General features: G+C 41.8%; 1 protein-coding gene across 2 annotated transcripts; it reads right to left on the reverse strand.

Annotated features, from left to right (window-relative positions):
- Positions 1-3,235: 3,235 nt before the first annotated feature.
- Positions 3,236-19,429, reverse strand: CPOX (coproporphyrinogen oxidase). Of its 2 annotated transcripts, none has more exons than XM_060098652.1 (7): positions 18,682-19,429; positions 16,377-16,520; positions 15,461-15,571; positions 14,388-14,529; positions 11,573-11,791; positions 7,724-7,828; positions 3,236-3,680 (listed from the first exon to the last, which is right to left on the reverse strand). In XM_060098652.1, exons 1-7 carry the CDS (start codon positions 19,199-19,201, stop codon positions 3,458-3,460), a joined length of 1,464 nt encoding a protein of 487 aa, XP_059954635.1. In that variant the 5' UTR covers positions 19,202-19,429; the 3' UTR covers positions 3,236-3,457. The 2 variants fall into 2 exon arrangements, with proteins under 2 accessions (XP_059954635.1, XP_059954636.1); XM_060098653.1 differs by lacking the exon at positions 3,236-3,680 and adding an exon at positions 4,388-5,720 and having other exon boundaries at positions 18,682-19,410.
- Between the last annotated feature and the right edge of the window lie 1,289 nt (positions 19,430-20,718).

The raw sequence follows: 20,718 nt of genomic DNA on the forward strand, positions 1-20,718 counted from the left end.
TCTTGAGCAAATGGGCTCCACCTACTGGTTCTTTAAGGAATTTCATATTTAAACAGAACTTGAGAAACTGGAGACACTATCTAATATGTCAATGGAAGTAATTTTAGTACCTGAGAAGACCTTGGTAATTTATAGATTAGGATTTCTAAAAATCTGAACTTCATTCCTAATTTATCAAACATGTAACTTGGAGCATTTATTATTTTAATATATTCTCTTATATGTAGAAACATGGTAATGTTTTAACCCTTATTAAAATCACATCCAACTTGTCCCTTTTGATTCCCTTCTTCCCTATTCCGTTTGCTCAGTGAGCTGCTCTCAGGGCCCTTTCTTGACACCGTTTTCCCTGCTCACTTCTCTGCCCCCAGTTCAGTCTTTGACTCTCCTTTCTTATTACACTGCATGTACTTCCTCAGATGGTTCACCTACTTTTTCAATTATCGCCTTCACACAAACAACTGGTAAATACATGTTTCTAGACTACATTTCTTTCTCCTGAGCTTTAGACTCACATCTCCAAATACTGGTAGAGGTACCTTGCAGGCATGCCAGGCTGATCAAATTCACTCTCCTCATTTTTTTAATGGCATCCAACCTGTTCTAGTTATACACTGCTGTTTAACAAGCCACTTCAAATGTAGTGACATAAAACAGCAACCATTCTACTATGCTCATGGGTTCTGAGAGTCAGGAATTCTCTCTGAGAGAGCACAGCAGGGACAGCTAGGTAGAGCTGAGCAGACCCTCTTTTGCTATTACAAGGGAGATACCACTCACATTACTAAAACAGGTAGGTAAAGATGAAAAGGAGGTGCTTATTCTTTCTTTCATTGATAGGTGTACATTATTTTTAAGTACCACTCTCTTGTTGAATAGCACATAATAAGATCAAGTACACATTAAAGAATTTAAAATTACTCTCAGCAGAAGTAAGTTAATTTGTATTGATATTGTGGACAATGTCACCTGCCGTTTCTGTAAACAAAGGATGTTCTGGCCATAAAGCTATCAGCCACTGCAGCTGCCCCCAACAGTACACCCTGAGGGGAATTCAGGATGGAGAAAAACAGGATACCGGCCTTAGATAGATAGTTAAGATGCATGTCAAAGGAATCATTTCAATGAGCCCAGATTCTTGCAGCTTCTCATACATAGAAAGGCAGTAAAATCATTGCCTTGAGATGTCTGGGATTTTTTGTGATTAGCAGTAATCTTTTGATGTTCGACTACAGTTTTGCTTTTCTTTCCAGCAAAAACTCCTCTATATCCTGGCTGCTCCCTTTCCTCTTTGGAACTGTTCCTCAGAGCTACCTGAGAGGCTGCCATCCTGGGCTATAGTGCTCAGTAAGGTCACCGAATAAAACATTATTCTCAACTTTTAGGTTGTGCATTTTTTTTCAGTTGACAATATCGATATTATTTTAAATGTCCTTTGAGAATATCTACTGAATTAGTTATTTTTCATAGTTAAACAACAACTTGAACTACAAGAAATTGATAAATTGGGTTGAAATTCTGCATATTACGCTCATGGTTAGAACGATGTCAAGCAGCAGGTATGGAGTATTCTAAAAGCCTCAGGCTGCCTCATCAAGTCAGAAACTGGAAGCAAGTTTCACCAGCCCTAAGCATAGATATTAATCTCTATGAAGACTTTTACTTAAAAAATGCATTATTGGGCTTCCCTGGTGGCGCAGTGGTTGAGAGTCCGCCTGCCGATGCTGGGGAGGCGGGTTCGTTCCCCGGTCTGGGAAGATCCCACATGCCGCGGAGCGGCTGGGCCCGTGAGCCATGGCTGCTGAGCCTGCGTGTCTGGAGCCTGTGCTCCGCAATGGGAGAGGCCACAACAGTGAGAGGCCCGCGTACCGCAAAAGAAAAAAAAAAAAAAAAAGAATGCATTATTCACTTGCTGGTAAATAATAGAGACATTCAACTAGTACAACTTAATTGTGAAACTTTAGTTTTGTACCTTCCTAGCCATCTCTTAAGAAAACACATCCATGACAGAGTCAATGTGGCAACTCTAAATGACCACAAAGCCAATTTGCTTTCCTAAGTAACTGAATTTGTGTCAACTCATTGAAACCATGGTGGATTCGATTATGCCCAGTTTTAACATTCAAACATGTTTTGAAATGTGACAGGAATTAATAGGTGAAGGATACTTTAAAATACTGATGAGTTTAACTTCTGGAATCAAAACCAAGTGCAGAGATTGGAAGATGGGAATGCAATTACCTCGCTCTGCTGGTATATACTGGTGTGTATCTGGCATAAAACCACCTGTAGAAACAAGTCTGAGATTTTACATTGCATGACCCATGACTCAGTTTCAGGTTACAATGTAATGATACTTAGTCAAGCCATATTGTAGATGTCCAAGCTTCACTAACTTGAATGTGCTAATTTAGGTTTATTATGAAACTGGAATTTACATGTGTGTTTCTTTGGAAAGAAGGACCAACTTTCTTTAAATGTGGGATTTCAAATACATAGTTAATATTTGTGGCAGGGATAATACAAACATCCTTGAAAACAATTTCTAAATGGGCTCTTAAAAGATGTTTACTGGGAACTTTTATCTTCACAAACTAGGAATGAGACGGTTGTAAAGTAAAACAATATTAAGCTTGATACCACAATATATTATTGCAAAACAATGTTGGAGGACAAAGGTTAACAGGTCATTCATAAGGTAGCAGACTTTATAAATGAGGAAAGACCCACCTTAGATATTTTGAAGTACAGTGTACTCTGAGTGACTATATGAATACAGACTGTGATGACAGCAATACTAAAGGTAAAATGTGCTGAAGGGGACAAAAAGAGATTCCAAGCGGTGATAGCAGCAGCTATCTGTCAGGTCAGATGGAAGAGGCTTGGGGAATGTTCAGAAAAATGCGGAGTGGTGATATGCAATCTGAGCCTGAAGGCAGGGGAGGCAAGGAGGAGAAGATAAGGCTGAAAAGAGGTCTGTGTCAAATGGTGGATTGCTTTCAATGTCAGATAGAGTTCAGAAACTTTTCTGTAGGAGAAGGGAGGATGCTTAAAATATCTGAGGAGGGAAGTTAAGAATGGGATTTAGTGAAGTAATTTTTTTAACATCTTTATTGGAGTATAATTGCTTTACAATGGTGTGTTAGTTTCTGCTGTATAACAAAGTGAATCAGCTGTACATATACATATGTTCCCATCTCTCTTCCCTCTTGCATCTCCCTCCCACCCTCCCTATTCCACCCCTCTAGGTGGTCACAAAGCACCGAGCTGATCTCCCTGTGCTATGCGGCTGCTTCCCACTAGCTATCTGTTTTACCTTTGGTAGTGTATATATTTCCATGCCGCTCTCTCACTTCATCCCAGCTTACCCTTCCCCCTCCGTGTCCTCAAGTCCATTCTCTACATCTGCGTCTTTATTCCTGTCCTGCCCCTAGGTTCATCAGAACCTTTTTTTTTTTTAGATTCCACATATATGTGTTCCCATATGGTATTTGTTTTTCTCTTTCTGACTTACTTCACTCTGTATGATAGACTCTAGGCCCATCCACCTCATTACAAATAACTCAATTTCGTTTCTTTTTATGGCTGAGTAATATTCCATTGTGTATATGTGCCACATCTTCTTTATCCATTCATCTGTCGATGGACACTTAGGTTGCTTCCTATTCGGTGAAGTAATTCTGAAGGGAGAGAATGGAGATCAGAGTGACCAGAGGCAGGTAGGGTACGGCAAACATTCAGGTGAGAGGGAATGTGGGACCAAAGTAGAGTCATGGCAGGGGACAGAGGCAGGAAATAAGAAACATTTCAAAGGTGGACTCAACAGGATTTGATTAGGGCAATAAGGGAGGGAATGCCAAATCTATTTTGTGGTTTTGGGTGTGAAAGGCTATGTGGTGGTTTTGAAGATGATCACAAATCCTTGACACTCCTCCCATTGAGAGCTGGGGTCTAATTCCCTCCCCGGTGAATCAGGAGCTGTTTTTAGCGACTCACTTGTAACCAACGGAATGTGAAGGACGTGACACTACATAACCTCTGGGGCTAGTGCTCTTCTGTGTCTAGCTTCTTTCACTTGGCATAATGACTTTCTGATATCAGCCATGTTCTTGCCTTTATCAATAGATGTTCCTTTTCATTGTTGAGTGGTATTTTAACATATGGATATATTATAACTTGTTTATCCATTCACCTGCTGATGGGCAGTTGTGTTATTTCTAAATTTTGGCTATTGAGAATAAAGCTGCTATGAAAATTCAACTGCAAAACTTATATTTTTCTTGGGTAAAATACCTAGGAATGAGGAACTATGGTTTTAGTACTAAGAAATATTTATCTTCCCTATGTCAATTACCCTGGAAAAAATGAAAAAATAAACATCTCTTAGTCATATTTCATAATAAAATTTATCAGCACACCTGTTGTAAGAGTTGAATTCATACATTTTCCAGCTCTACAGAGCCACACATGATCATACATTCAACATATTCCAAGATAATGCTTAGTAATAATGTAAGAAGATAACATTCCTTACAAACTTCAATATATTATGAATAAAATATTCACATTATTATATGAACAAAGAAGTCTTGAGAACTTTGTTGTGATTTTCTCTTAATTGCAAAGGTAAAAGTTGCAGAATCTCTAATTTAAAAACAGGACTATTTCAATTAGTCCATATTCAAGGAAATATATTTATAAAATGCCTACATGCTTCTTACACTAGTTATGTCTGCTTTAATTAGAGAAGGAAAATGTTTCTCATTTCCTAAATTCACAACATCCCCAGGATTGTTCTTAGTCTAAACCTCCATACAGAAATGTCTGGAAGAGAAATTTTTAAGTATCAGAATCCAAGGGTATAAGCCTTCACATTCAAAAGTGCAAAAATCTCAGCATAAACAAATTATGGTTCTACAAAAATCAAAATTACAACCTAGATATCCCTTGTTTAAGTAACAGTGATGTCACTTTAGAGTTAACTATAGGTAATCAATGAATTGTAACACATGCAGAGACTAAGAAAATTTCAAGTATTCCTAAATATCTATCATTACAAAAGTGAATATTTTATAATATTATGATCTCTAAAGATATATAAAGATTATGATCAAATAAACTTCAGTAATGACAAAGTAAAATTTTTACTTTCATTTCCAGTTGCTTTCTAAAATTACTAGTCTCAATCTCATTGAATTAATGAAAATAAAATTTGTCCCACTACAGATTTTTGTGGCTGAAACTAAACCTTTAAAAAATATATGAAACAAAAATAACATGAGAAGTTTCCTGATACAAATTATAATATTTAGATCCCCTAAGCCAATTCTTAGAAATTGTCACTGTTTGTAAACTAGTCATATAAAATGATTCTAAAAGTATAAATGAGTTTTACATCAACCAGTTGACTCTGACAAGCTGCCACCTCACCATCCATCACCGACAGCATCCAGCGGAAGCTGGTGGTGCTTAAAACACATTTCACCAGGAAAGGAGGCAGACTCCAGGGCAGAGAAGACTGGAGCTCTGAGACACAGGTAACTAAGTGCCACACAGTGGTGGTGGTGCCAGCCAGTGGAGCAGGGGGCCCATTGTGTGTCTCCCAGACCCTAGGAAGACTGCTCTGCCTGCATCAATGCACCCAGTCCCTCGGATGGCGCAAAACGTCCAGAATTTCAGCTTCTTTGGAGTTCTCTGAGGGTGAATGCATGTACTCCCATCTATGCAGGTTCAAAACAGAAGCAAAAAACGTAGTAACAATAAAAAATAAATTAACAACATACATAGCTCTTTATCTACAATAAATGAAAAATAAAATTCTAAGAGTAATAAAAAGACTTATACCTCTTTGTCTCCACTAGGCTTTTAAAAAATATTTGCTGCTAAAGAAATAAAGTTTCTTAATAATTCCAGAGCATACTCTAGCTAATATTAATATTCCAGAGCCAAAACATACTTTTACTAAAAACCAGGGTTTCAAAAAGTATAGAACCTCAGGTGATCCATGGGCAAACTTCTTTTAGCTTAGTACTTCGGCATTTATTTTAATGTGCTACTTTCTATTTATGACAAAAATGTTGGTTTGCCTTTCATTTTCTCTCTGAAAAAACTAAGAGTATACAATTTAAGTAAATAATACCTTAGATTATATATAAATATACAAATATGGTCAAAATGGTCAAACTGTAGTATGAAATCTGGCAAACACTGGTTTGGATCAGAGGCTGCAAACTTTTCCTGTAAAGGGCCACATAATAAATACCTTAGGCTCTTGGGGTCACATACCTTTTGCAGTCTCTTGCCTATTCCTTTTTTGTTTGTTTTTAATAATCCTTTAAAAATGTAAATTCCATTCTTAGCTTAAGGGCTGTACATAAACACAAGTGGACCTAGATTTGTCCTGAAGCCTTAAGTTTGCAGACCCCTGGTGCAGACTTTAAGAAGCTAAAAATAACCTGTTGCATTAATGTTATTCAGTTGAGCAAGGGATTGATTTATAATCCGCCCTTACCTGCAGTTTGGAATGTGCATTATAATTAGAGGCCAACAGAGATCAGGTAGACTACCCAAGGCCTTAAGATCTCATGTCTACTTTTTTTTTTTTTTTTTTTTTGCGGTACGCGGGCCTCTCACTGTTGTGGCCTCTCCCATTGCGGAGCACAGGCTCCAGACGCGCAGGCTCAGCGTCCATGGCTCACGGGCCCAGCCGCTCCGCGGCATGTGGGATCCTCCTGGACCGGGGCACGAACCCGTGTCCCCTGAATTGGCAGGCGGACTCTCAACCACTGCGCCACCAGGGAAGCCCTCATGCCTACTTTTTAATCACATCTTGCCTCTAGGGTGGCGAGAACACCTAACAGTGACGTGCATGAGAATCCAGCCAAGGACATGAGATCCCACGAACAACAGCTAAACAAGGACAGAGCCAATGCCATTCTGAATGTAGTGACAATGGTAGAGGGTACTGATCTCACAAGGCTAGATCTGCACAGCAGAATGACGCAAGGCAGACCTTCAATGCCAGCCAGTCCATTCTTATTTGGATATTTAAATTCATGGAGAAAAGAAGATTCTAGCTCTTCTAAGACAAGCAATGGTCATATTTTTTCTGATCTTTTCTATTTCAGTCTGGATACACACCATTCTCACTTCCTCAAAGCCAAAAAAGTCAACTGTAGATCTTTATTAACCTAATAGCACCAACATAAATAGATTTTAAAATTCCCCCCCGAGATTCAATTAACCTTTATGGAAGCACACCATGGCAGCACGTAAAGCATCTGAAATAATCCCGCCTACTTTCATACAAGCTTAATACTTCATAGTGGAGAATAAGACCTTTCCGCACAAGTGCAATCATTTCCAATAAAATTAAAGAGCTGTTATGTTCATATAAATCTGCTTTGCTCATAGCTCTTCCTAGAAAATTACCAAGTAGGAACAGTCAATCTAGCTCCCTAGACACCATCATCCACCCTATCTTCTCATTCCCTCTATCCTTTCCCTGCTCTCACATATAAAGCTATATCATTTATCCTGCCACCCCTTAAAAAAACCAATTTGATTTGCCTGTGGTTTGCCTGTGATTTTCTTATACAGGCAGCAAAGTCAAAACCAATGAAGTCTTTAGGAAAGACATTTGTGGTGTCAATGTTCATGTTTTGTGGGGATTAGAGGATTGTGGGGTTAGGGAATAACTATTATTCTTATGAGTTATTCTTACCGGGCAGTGAGAGGTAAAGACATCAAGATGCTTTCGATCCTGGATCCTGGAGTGAAGAGGCCAAACTTTGTACCCCGATCATACAGCAGGTTAAATTCTACATACCTGACATAAAGACATCAAATAAGATTAAGGGTTGGGTGAGTAAACCCTTTCTTAAGATTAGTCCATAACAAATACTTAAAGCGGGGGCATCTTCCCACCACCTCCCACCCCATCAGCTGGAACTGGCAGAGAAAACACCAGTCTCATCCGTTGAGTTTTCGCCATCTGGAAAGGCATAAAGAAAAGGCTATTCTATCCAACCAACAATAGGATATAGATTCAGCCCCAACATAGAGCAGTTACAAAACAATAAGGTTATGTCTTCCAATAAATAAACAGAATGAACACAAAGCTTAGAACTTGAAGGCACAAAAACAATTAAGAAAAGCAAATGGCACCCTTTATCAGGATAAGACAGCTCTTTCTGGCCCTCACCTAGAGTCTGAGATGCTTCACAGTCAAAGACTTCATTTCACTGCTAATAACTCACACGAACTAAGACAGTGTAAAGCTCTTGTAATTGAAAAGCCAAGAAAAGATAGCAGAAATCTATTAATAATTACTAATATATTCTAGATATTTCCTTTTCTTAAAATAGTTAACAGCATTAATAAGCAGTCTTCCTGCAAATTAATGACAAAGTCGTAATAGAAGGTAGTGATTGAGTTGCAGTGGTCAGTCCTTAGCATCAACTAAAACCTGGTTCAGGATATTAGTTTTCCATGAACTGCCATAGAGTCATATCTAAACTCTGTCTAGCTTAAAAATCTGTGATTGCCTTTAACATCATGAGATCCTTTGTAAAAGGGTCTCTTCTCTCCAATTTCAAAAGATAATTTCGACTACCCAAAAGAATTGAGAATGATCCATAAATCTGAAAATTTCAATAGTCTCCCTTCATATCATTTGTCAACTCACTCAAAAACTACTCTCTTGGTCTGAACTTCCCTCAGATATTACCGTTTATGCATTGGTTACTGTATTTAATCACAACTAGAGAAAAATATTCTCTAGGTTCCCACAGTCCTTCAATTTTTAGAAAGCAACCTTCACTGTGGAAACTTGCTAAAGGCTCTGAGAAAATTTAAATAAATTACATTCATGGATCCCTTTCTAGTCCTCACCATTTATTTATCACTGATTGAGTTCTGTGCACTAATAACTGTTTAATACCTTCTTATGTCTGTTTCAAAAGATAATTTAAGTGAATCTTCCTAACTTCTTCCTAAGACCATGGAAAAGAACTCCAGTCTCTCAGCTCCCTTTTTCACCCCTGATGTTACCCTCCTGAAACATGATATTTAAGGGATGGCTGTGATTCTCTATTTGTACAGATGTCTTGTTCAAAGACCCTTGTAAGGAGCTCCCAAATGAGCCTCTATAGGATCCCTGTGCTGCTTTTCTGTTTTGAGTGAACAATGCTCCTTTCTGTATATCAGCCTGACTCTCACCAGGTTTTGCTTAGATCTGATCTTTCTGATCCTTTCCATACATTTATCCTCTCCGAGGTACCTACAAACTATAAACCTTAACCACTCCCTTCAATTTAACTGATACTTACACTGTATCCTGTTTCCCTTTCCCAAAATACAGCAAAACAAAAAAGAAGACTAAGACCGGAGGTTCAAGGTCTGGGGAGAGAATAGTAGTAACTGAGGACAAGAGACTAAATGAGAGAGCCAAGTAAGAGGCTGCAAAGTCAAAAGAGAAGCAGCCTAACCACTGCAGGGGAAAGTCATACAGAAGGGGATGTGAGGAAGTGGGGAAGAGTAATCCAGATAATGGGTTATAAATGCCGTGTAAGAAAGTGAAGACAGGGCTCATAACCGCAGCAAAGAGCTGGGGTTATCTTAAGCCCCAGAGATTTCTGCCATTTTAAGGCCCAGAGATATGGGTGGTAGAAGGAGCCTTTCGTTGAAAGTACAGTCACCCACCACACCACAGAAAATCAACCTAATACCCCACACTTCTGCCTAATTCAAAAAACACGGACATGAAATGATACACACAAACAGAACTTTCAAAATATGTTGTCAATTAATAATAAAAACAAAGCAAACAAAATAAAACATCATTCCTATGTCCAAGAGGTTTTAAAGGCTTCACCTCATTAGTATTCACGAAACCTGCCAGCTTTGCATAAGAAATCTTACGCAAAACTAGAACATTGCACTTTCCACAGAGTTTTTCTTTTCTTTTTTTAGTTTCTTGTTTGTTTTTTATTGGAGTTTGTTGTTGTTGTTTCCACAGAGTTTTAAATTATCCTCTTAGGGTGGTCTTCCCCACTAAACTGTGAGCTTTTCCCAGCATGGTCCCTAGCCATAGGAGGCACCTAATAAACTCAAGTGAAGGGAAGGAGTAGTAAAGGTGTATCTGGGAAATCATGGGACCAAAAAAAAAAAAAAAAAGTCCCAAAACAGATGCATTGTTAAAGGACTGTCTAACAAGAACACTTCATCAATTCTCGTTTTCCCAAGTTTATAAACAGGGAGCAAGCAAGCAGAGGTAGTCCTAAGAAAGAATAAACAACAACATTTACCTTGAGACTTTGAACATTATCTAAGTTGACCTTTTAGCTTTACCTCCTTAAGTACCCAAAAGTTTCATATGCCTGAGACAAAATTAACATAAATGAGAAAAATCCATTTTATAGCCATGGACCAGTAGTACACATGCAATTAAGATGGTAATGAGAAACCGCTGTGAGAGGGAAGACTGGATAATTTGGAGCTGATTCACAATCACACCCCCGCTGAAGATGACCTCACGCTGGTCACCCAACTGAGCTCACCAAGCTGAGTGCACAAAGCAGGGTGGCTAAGGTGAGCATCACAGTCAGAAATAAGACCTACTTAACTTCATTCACATCTAAGAAAGTCTGCAAGTTTTGAAGGCACGATGACCTGGTTCCACACCTGGGATCTTTTATTTATTAGCTGTGTAAACTTGGGCAAGGGACTTACTTTGCTAAGTTTTGTCACCTGTAAAATGATGATAATTACACCAATCTCACAGGTTTGTGAAGAAATTTAGATGCAAACTGCCTAACATATTAGCCAGCACATATTAACATCTCCATAATTAATAAATATTATCATTAAGTGTAAATAATTTCTGAAGTGATTATTTTCATTGTAACACCTTCCATGAAAACCTAAAGATAAATGAAAAAAAATGTGTGATTCCAAATTTACAAAGCAGCAAAAAATATTAAATGATTCCCCTATCTTGGCGTAAGGCTGGAAGGTATTGCTAGAAGAAACTATAAGAAATCAGCTGATGAGACAAAGCGAGAGAGAGGCATGGACATATATACAGTACCAAACAGTAAGGCAGATAGATAGTGGGAAGCAGCCGCAGAGCACAGGGAGATCAGCTCGGTGCTTTGTGACCGCCTGGAGGGGTGGGATGGGGAGGGTGGGAGGGAGGGAGACGCAAGAGGGAAGGGATGTGGGAACAGATGTATATGTATGACTGATTCACCTTGTTATAAAGCAGAAACTAATTAAAAAAAAATCAGGGGAAATCAATTCAACAAGTTCTTACTATAGGCCTAATATGGTTCTCTAATGTATACACAAATTAAACAAACTTCACTCTTTTTATAATACTATTTTATACAATGTTTCTTAATTCACTTGATATTTATCTAGTTATGAAAAGAAATTAGGGTGAGTATTGACAAACCTGACAAAGTATCTGCCCAAGACAACATATCATCCACTCTTATTACGGCTGCCCCACTTCCCGACCTCCTACCCCCCAGAGTTATGCAATGAGACGGTCCTCCTGTCACTCACTCACCGTCCTCTCCGGAGCTGCTGCCACAACTTCTCCCGGGGGGTGAAGGAGTCATCACAGTGCTTTTTCACAAGGGGGATATAAGAAGGAATGACAGCCTGGGCACAGCTCTGCACAAAGCGAAAGACCTCCTCCTTGGATGGAGAGTCAAGGTCATCAAAAAAGATACCCCCGATGCCCCTCCGCTCCCCACGATGGGCTATAAAAAAGTAATCGTCGCACCTGGAAAATACAGCAAGGCCAAATCAGGGACCAAAGAGGAAAAAAACAGACAGACATGAACATCAGCGTGAGCATTTCAGCTTAGAGCACCATCCCTGACTAATGCCAGCACAGCACCCTTACTTTTTGTCCATGTCTGAAAATGAAACTAGAGTTTTAGACAGATTTCCTGCAGTTATCAACAACGAAGAAAATGCTTACACTTTTACCTACAAAGCAACAGGCAAGCTAATACATGTCTATCTGAAGATGTGGCACTCTAAGACCTTTACTGAAAAGAAACAGAGTCCACTATTAATACTGTATTTCCTTCTTTTTTTTAAAGCACTGTATTCCTTAAAACAAGTGATGCTGCTGCCCGCAGAAGCACTGCTACTTTCGCAGCAGGCAGGAATCCTCTACCAACAATGACACAAACCAGGTCCTTGATGGAGTGCTACCCCCTAAGCTGTCTGAATCAGTTCTTATTCACCAAAGGAAGGTAGAATAAATGATCTCTAAGGTCTCTTTCGGCAATAAAATGTGATGACTCTATAGCACGCATAACTCAGGGGAGGGGTGCTGGAAGGAAATGTTCAGAGAATAAGAGTCTTCAGAACATTAAAGGTTGCCCTTGTGAACCAGCACATGAAACTATCAATTTGTTCTTGAGTCTTTCCCCACCTGTGCCTACTAGAGCAGATTTCCTAAGTCTTTCCTAATTGCTAAATTTGCAGTATAGTTTACATCCTGGAAATAGTTTTCATTATCTCTGTATAATGAGGGTTCCTAAATAGAAAACCTGTACAAACAAAAACTAAAAACTATTGAAAAGGTTATCTTAAAAATAGCCTTAGGGGCTTGCCTGGTGGCGCAGTGGTTGAGAATCTGCCTGCCAATGCAGGGGACATGGGTTCGAGCCCTGGTCTGGGAAGATCCCACATGCCGCGGAGCAACTAGGCCCGTGAGCCACAATTACTGAGCCTGCGCGTCTGGAGCCTGTGCTCCGCAACGGGAGAGGCCGCAATAGTGAGAGGCCCGCACACTGCGATGAAGAGTGGCCCCCACTTGCCGCAACTAGAGAAAGCCCTCGCACAGAAAGGAAGACCCAACACAGCCGAAAATAAATAAATAAATACATAAATAAAAATTAAAAAAAAAATAGCCTTAATAGCTTAAAGTTTAAAAAAAAAAAAAGAAAAGGCAGCAGATGCAAATCCCTAGAACTGATGTGCTGGTAAAATTCACCTTGACTGTGACTTCTTGGCTTTTCTTCATAGGTACATTTTATTAACAGAATTAAAGTATATCCTGAGCAAGGCTGTAAAGCCAGCATTAACTAAATCATGTTATTTCCAAATCTCTTTTCATGATATTATGAAATGAAGAGATTTACTAAATATGTATACTAAAAACTTTTTAGCTAGCCCACATCCTAGATATTTTATTAATACTACTCAGATAAAGTTCTTCAGTAACAGCAATAAAAGGAAACCAAAAAAAAAAAAAAAGAGAGAGAGAGAGAATGTCTACCCCATCAATCCTCCTCCTGAAAGGAAGCCGATTTGTAAGAGAAAAACAACCCTTCATCCTACATCTGTGTGTCCATAGCTATCCAGTGTTTAGTGGTAATGTCAAATCAAAGAGAGGTTCTTTAAATGTCTTATATTTTCTGAGGATTTTAAAGCTGAACTCCATATTCTTAGATAAATAACATCAAGATTCCACAAATATTAGCACTAAAAGCAAAGCAAAAAAAAAACAAACCCCAAAACCCTTTCTGTTCCTCCTTTTTCTAGAATGGCAATTAGCTCTAAGCAGTGTTGAGTACTTTATTATTCCAAACAACTTATGCACAGACTCCATTCCACATCTACCAAATATCCTGGGTCTCCTCACTACTTTTTTCTTTACCATTAGAGCTCCTTTCACAAAGTTTCCAATCCCACTTTCTCCTTGTCCAAAATCTCCAGTACATTTGCACCTCTCCTAATAGTTCTCCAACCCTTCCCATGCCCTAACACATTTCCATGGCAACAACAAGATAATAATCCTCGTGTGGGATGAGAATTTAATATCCCACTTTAGGATTAAAAAGCCTCTGATTCTCAGGCATATATCACCTTCAAGTTTATATCCTAAATCATCTGGTATCAAAAATGATATTGCTGGGCTTCCCTGGTGGCGCAGTGGTTGAGAGTCCGCCTGCCAATGCAGGGGACACGGGTTCGTGCCCCGGTCCGGGAGGATCCCACATGCCGCGGAGCGGCTGGGCCCGTGAGCCATGGCCGCTGAGCCTGCGCGTCTGGAGCCTGTGCTCTGCAACAGGAGAGGCCACAACAGTGAGAGGCCCGCGTACAGCAAAAAAAAAAAAAAAAAAAGATATTGCTACCCAATTTTTATCACAGACATTCAAATATTCCTAAGAAAATAATGTATTAAAACCACTTAAAACTCGTATCTCACTTCTGGTGAAAGGAAGGAAGGGAGGGAGGAAGGAAACAATTCAACCTTCATAAGCTGAAAAAGATACTTAGTGACACAGTAGTGCCTTCAGGATCTACAGAAGGAATGGAAAATACTTAGCGGTCATGACAAGTTCAATAACGTTACCTACCATTTTTTAAATTTGGGGTAGAGATCTGGACCATGCTGGTCACAAGCCTCCTTTAGAGTCCTGTGAAAATGCACTGCATCCTCTTGGTTCAAGTATGTTGGGGTAAGGTCACATCCACCACCAAACCACCACTGCTTGTTACCTACCAAATCAAGACATGGGATTCTGATGTGGACTTTGAGATACAGCACACTACTCAAAAGGAAAAGTTAAATACATTGCTTTAAATGCCATCACCTGCAGGGACACCAAAAGGAGTGGCGTGCACTGCACAGGTGCTCTGGCAGGGTGACAGTTGGCCTAGCTAATGGCAAACACAGGCTGGAACTATATTTACATAATGAAGCATGATCAATTGCACCCCATGTTAAACCCACTGACAACGCACTAGTGACTAGCAAAGCTACATATGTGGAAAATAATTTCCAAAAGCAAGTTCTCAATGGCAACTTAACATTGCACGTGAGGTTTTCCTTTGGATGTAATAAATTTATATTTGCAAAGAACCCTGTGTGCACTTTAAGTTCGGGTTCATTGGGGCTTCCCTGGTGGCGCAGTGGTTGAGAGTCTGCCTGCCAATGCAGGGGACACGGGTTTGAGCCCTGGTCCAGGAGGATCCCACATGCCGCAGAGCAACTGGGCCCGTGAGCCACGGCTACTGAGCCTGCGCGTCTGGAGCCTGTGCTCCACAACAAGACAGGCCGCGACAGTGAGAGGCCCGCGCACCGCGATGAGGAGTGGCCCCCGCTTGCCGCAACTAGAGAAAGCCCTCGCGCAGAAACGAAGACCCAACACAGCCATAAATAAATAAATAAATAAGTTCGGGTTCATTAAATCATTCCTTGTGTGTTGGAGGAAAATGGGGATGCCACAGACCAGCCAATACCACTTTCACTTTTCACATCTAATAAATAATCCATTGCACCTGCCAAGGAATAAGCTTTCACATGCTTCCCAAAAAACCTAGTTAAGATGGCATTTATTTTTTCTTGATTTTAGATGTTATGCCCCCTAACGTGCTTTAAAATACACATTTTGCACAATAATACTTTCCACACCTCCAGAGCCCTTACCGTCGGCTTCTTCTACTTCAAAGTATCTGTAGTTGAAATGGATAGTAGGAGCATGAGGATTCTTGGGGTGGATAACAGAGCTCACACCCATAGCACAAAACGGCAATTTACCTGGAAAGTAAAACATGCAGTGAGCTGCACTCGATCACCTGGCTTGATACAAATTAACTCCAACATGGTTTCTGAATCAATCTTCAAAGGCTGCTTTTCAATTGGTCTCTTAAAATATAATTTTTAAAAAGTAACTGTGTCGGGCTTCCTTGGTGGCGCAGTGGTTGAGAGTCCGCCTGCCGATGCAGGGGACACAGGTTCGTGCCCCGGTCCGGGAAGATCCCACATGCCGTGGAGCGGCTGGGCCCATGAGCCATGGCCACTGAGCCTGTGCATCCGGAGCCTGTGCTCTGCAACGGGAGAGGCCACAACAGTGACAGGCCCGCGCACCACAAAAAAAAAAAAAAAAAAAAGTAACTGTGTCTTCAAGTCCATTCTCTACGTCTGCGTCTTTATTCCTGTCCTGCCCCTAGGTTCTTCATAACTGTGGACATATATACACTACCAAATGTAAAATCGATAGCTAGTGGGAAGCAGCCGCATAGCCCAGGGAGATCAGCTCAGTGCTTTGCGACCACCTAGAGGGGTGGGATAGGGAGGGTGGGAGCGAGACGCAAGAGGGAGGAGATATGGGGATGTATGTATGTGTATAGCTGGTTCACTTTGTTATAAAGCAGAAACGAACACACCATTGTAAAGCAATGATACTCCAATAAAGATGTTAAAAAAAAAAGGTAATTGTGAACATGCTCAGCTGGCATAGGCACCCAGATGGAATTTTACAGAAGCAATATGTACTTTGTAAATAAAACTTGCGGGGAGAAAAGGTTTACAATCTCCTATTAAAGGAGATTGTCTGATTTACCATCTTTCGTCTTCAGCTTCTTTCCTCTGCTTTTCATCTGTTTTGCTGCTTCCTCAGAAAGATTTCCATGAACGACAGAAATGCTCACCCCGGCCTTTTCAAAAACACGCCCATCTTGAAGTACACAGCTGATGCCACCACCTCCTGTTTATGGAAATGTAAAATGAGGAGAGACTGTAAGGGGATATGCGAAGTTAAAAACAACTGCTGCATGAAGGTGGTGGGATTAGGAGTTATTTTCCTCCTCTATTTTCCAAATCTTCCATAATATCAGCACATTTATAATTTTTAAGTACAATAAAATTAGATAACCAGCTTAGCTTTATGACATTTGCTACTGATCATGGGTGAATATTTTATCTCCCCACACCACCCAACCGAATACTCTTCTACATCCTTATGTCATCATCTAAAATGAATCACTGGAATAGTTTCCCTTCAAATAAGACTGTTCAGAATGGCAGCTGTTGGTTGTGATACATGAGAGAAAGCTAAGATTAAAAACAGGAATAAGTACATTCAAAGAGTGTTCCAGTATTGCCAAATTTAAGAGCTCCATATTGTTTCAATTGTTTTTTCTCAGTGTGCTGTTTGCCTTTTAATTTTGTTTACAGGTAATTAAAAAACAGATACTGAAATGCTTAAGGAATTCGGAAGCTTGAACTGAGTGAGACACACATTAACATTTAGGTATATGAGCTTTACTACTAGTAGCTGGTTTGTTTTTTGAAGACACTAGAGGTACCACAAGAGTTAATTGTTTCATGAAGCTTCATGTTTGGCTTGTTTTATTTCTTTTTATTTTTTTTGGCTTGTTTTATTTCTAAAAATTTTTAGAGCTGGATGGGACATGAGATGATCCCGTACGACCCTTGTATATTTCAAATGAGAAAACTGAGGCCCAGAAAGGCAAAATACTTTCTCCAAAAACACACAACTAGTAAGTGGCCCAAACAATTTGTCTCAGTGCTTTCTAAGCATCAGACAATATTTGCAGCACTTCAAATATATACACCTTATTTTATCCTTATAATACATTCATATGTTATTTATAATTTCATTTCATAGATGAGGAAACAGAGGCACAAAAAGTAACTACTGAAGGTCACACAGCTAGTCCAGGCTGTGTCCTGATTCAACAGTCTTCACTTAAAAAATTAGAAGATGGAGGACTTCCCTGGTGGCAGTGGTTAAGAATCGGCCTGCCAATGCAGGGGACAGGGGTTCGAGCCCTGGTCCTGGAAGATCCCACATGCCGCGGAGCAACTAAGCCCGTGCACCACAACTACTGAGCCTGCGCTCTAGAGCCTGTGAGCCACAACTACTGAGCCCACGTGCCACAACTACCGAAGCCCACGAGCCTAGAGCCTGTGCTCCGCAACAAGCCACCCCAATGAGAAGCCCACGCGCCCCAACAAAGAGTAGCTCCTGCTCACCACAACTAGAGAAAACCTGCGCGCAGCAACCAAGACCCAACACAGCCAAAAATAAATTAATTTAAAAAAAAATTACAAGATGGAAAACACTATGAAAACCAGATTTAACTTCATTTAAAATAAATATGGCAGTATCACAGCCCCATATCAGCTGATGAGAAGTTGCTGCAGTAGTCCCAGGTAAGAAGAATCAGAAATCCTTTAAGTTTATGACCAAGATGTAAGGTTTCACTATATAGGCAATAACATGGTCATGAATGTAGGACGCTATAAGAACTAGGTTTTAATACTTAAGTATTTTACCAGTGGAAATAAAGATTTTCCTGGCACGAAATCTGATGGGTACATTTGGCAGAACTACTGACAAGCCAGGTCAAATATTTCTTGCGCAACCTGGTGAAAAGACACAATGACACAATAACTCCCTCAGCTGGAGGAGACTGGTTGACCCTTAGTAAAGAGGAGATGACTTTCTTCTTCCACCTCCAAAGGAAGAGAAAGGGTAAACGCACCCAGAGAAGCAGAGGAAATGTGGAGAAAATCTATGCTGAGTTACAACCTTGGACATCAAAGCCTGTTGGCTAAAACTGACCTTAAGACTTGTGTGGAAAATGCCATATAAAATTGCAAAGATTTTTTAAATGTCCAGTACTAGAGTGACAGCAGATTTGGGTCCACACCTGCAAGATGACGGCTGATGACCCTGTCAGTGTCAATCGTTTTAAAGGTGTCCCTTTTAACCTAGCAGCCGCTGTGTAGGTACCCCTTTCCTTACTCCCATCCCCTATTCTGAGTCATTTTCTGCCTGCAAACTAAAGCCCGACCTCTCTTCCCCATCTCCACCTCCCGCTAGGGGCCGACCTCCTCACCTTCCTTCCTCTCCCACCGGTCCACAGAGAAGCGGGCGCCCCCGTCCACCTGTGCCAGCGCCTGGCACACCTGGGCCTGGGTCTCCAGGATCAGCAGCTCCATCTTGGTCTTCATGTCGTCCGGCCTCCTCCGCAGCTCGTGTAGGTCGGTTACAGGTGAGGCCATGAAGCAGCTGCAGCGACGGGCCAGCTCGTCGTCCTCCTCCGGCCTCCCCGGCGAGGGGCTCGGCGCCCCCGAGCTCTTGCTCACCATCTCCGCCCGCTCCACGTGCCCGAAGGCGGCAGCGGCCAGCCCGGCCAGCCCCGCCAGCCCCGCGGCCAGCCCGGTCCACAGCCGGGGACCGCCTCCCGCAGTAGGGCCGTACCCCAGCCCGCGGCTCTGCTCGGGGCAAGCGGTGCCAGGGGGGCGACAGAAGCGTCCGGCCGCGCAGCGCAGGGACCAAGAGCGCAGCTCCCCGCAGCCGCCCCGCGCCGCGAGCCAGCAGGGGCCCGCGCTCAGCCTGCCCAGGTGCATGGCCATGCTCCCGCAGTGTCGCCCTGGGCAGTGCCCACCTCCCGCAGACAGGCCCCTGAGCCCCCTGGAGTCGCGAGCGGCGAGCGGCGAGCGGCGAGCGGCGAGCGGCGAGCGGCGAGCGGCGAGCGGCGAGGTCAACCTCGCGGAAAATAGCTACTACCGGGTCGGCTGCCCGGCGTAGAATGCCGGGAGCTGTAGTCCTGGCTCCTATCGCCGCCTGCAGGGGCGCGCCCGGGAGATAAAACAATCCACCGTCCCCAGAAGGGCGGGTCCCGCGGGTAGAGAACTGGGGTGCTGGGTAGGAGAGGGCAGTGGAAGCGAAGGCGGAGATAAGAGGCTGCGGTTCACCCAATCACAGGGAGAAGACAAAGTAGGGCTGGATGCGCTGAGGGCTAACCGGAGAGAAATGTGGCCAGAGACTCCTGCCCCGACTTATATTTCTAAACAGCGTTGCAAACCCTGACTCCTGTATGTATAGAAGGCCCCTTCGTCCCCGGTTCTAGTCCTCTAGAGCTTCTAGTGCTTGTAGGATTGGTGGGGGCGGAGCCTGAGAAACTCCTTACCTATGGGCTAGTTTTTTTAAAGGAGTCGGAAAAGCTAGTTAAAGGACTCCTAAGAAAATCCTAGGAAAAGACTTTCTGGGATCAACTCCATATCACAGTTCTATCATAAAAATCTTCCCAGGCCTTGCTCCTACAGTGCCCACTTAATTATTTTGGAACTAGGAAAAGCAAAGTGTTTTACTAAACCAGCATAGAGCTTAGGAACTGGTGTGTCTGGCTGCTCAAGGAAGAAGAGATTTAAACATACGGATCCTACAGTCTGTAGAGTGCTGCCAAGTATTTCTCACGTTTAGTACTTCCAGCAACTCCAGTAAGCTAGGCAGGACAGACATTCACACTCCTTCCTCTTCTCACCCCCAGCGCGCGCGCGCACACACACGTTAAGAAAAATGAGGAAAGAAGCTAACATAGATTTGATAGATTTTTTTGTACCTGTAACCATGCCACAGTTCCATGTTGTCTGGACATAAGAGTGTAAGAAGGACTGTCATGGGCTAATTCGTCCCTTAAGTCTCCAAGATGATTTTAATTTCTAGTAGTAGATAATTACGTAAGCCACTGGTGGTAGTTTCTACGTTTTTTCTTGGTGGCTAGATGCAGTGATGGAAATTCCATGGCTGCGGGTCAAAACAGTTTTTCAAGGCAGTATACTTTATCATCCACAACAGCATCCAGCAGCTCTTACACAGAGCATATTGTTAGCTGGGTGGGCATGCTTGACTCTCTAGCAGATTCAATGAGTGTTAAAGGCCTGGATTAAGAAGTGAATAAAGTACGTTGGGGGAAGCTTTTAGCTGTAGTGTGACTTGCCGGGAGGCTGAGTTGGCAAAGGAAAGAAAAGATGAGAACTATCACTGTATAATGCAGCCCACTGCAGGGAACATGGGGGCTCAGTGAGCACCAAGAGGGGACCAAAGCCAGCCTGGAAGCCTGGCAGGTCTTTTGGCAGGGGAGACACCA

The sequence above is a fragment of the Mesoplodon densirostris genome, chromosome 5 (assembly GCF_025265405.1).
Source record: "Mesoplodon densirostris isolate mMesDen1 chromosome 5, mMesDen1 primary haplotype, whole genome shotgun sequence".
Taxonomy (NCBI): domain Eukaryota; kingdom Metazoa; phylum Chordata; class Mammalia; order Artiodactyla; family Ziphiidae; genus Mesoplodon; species Mesoplodon densirostris.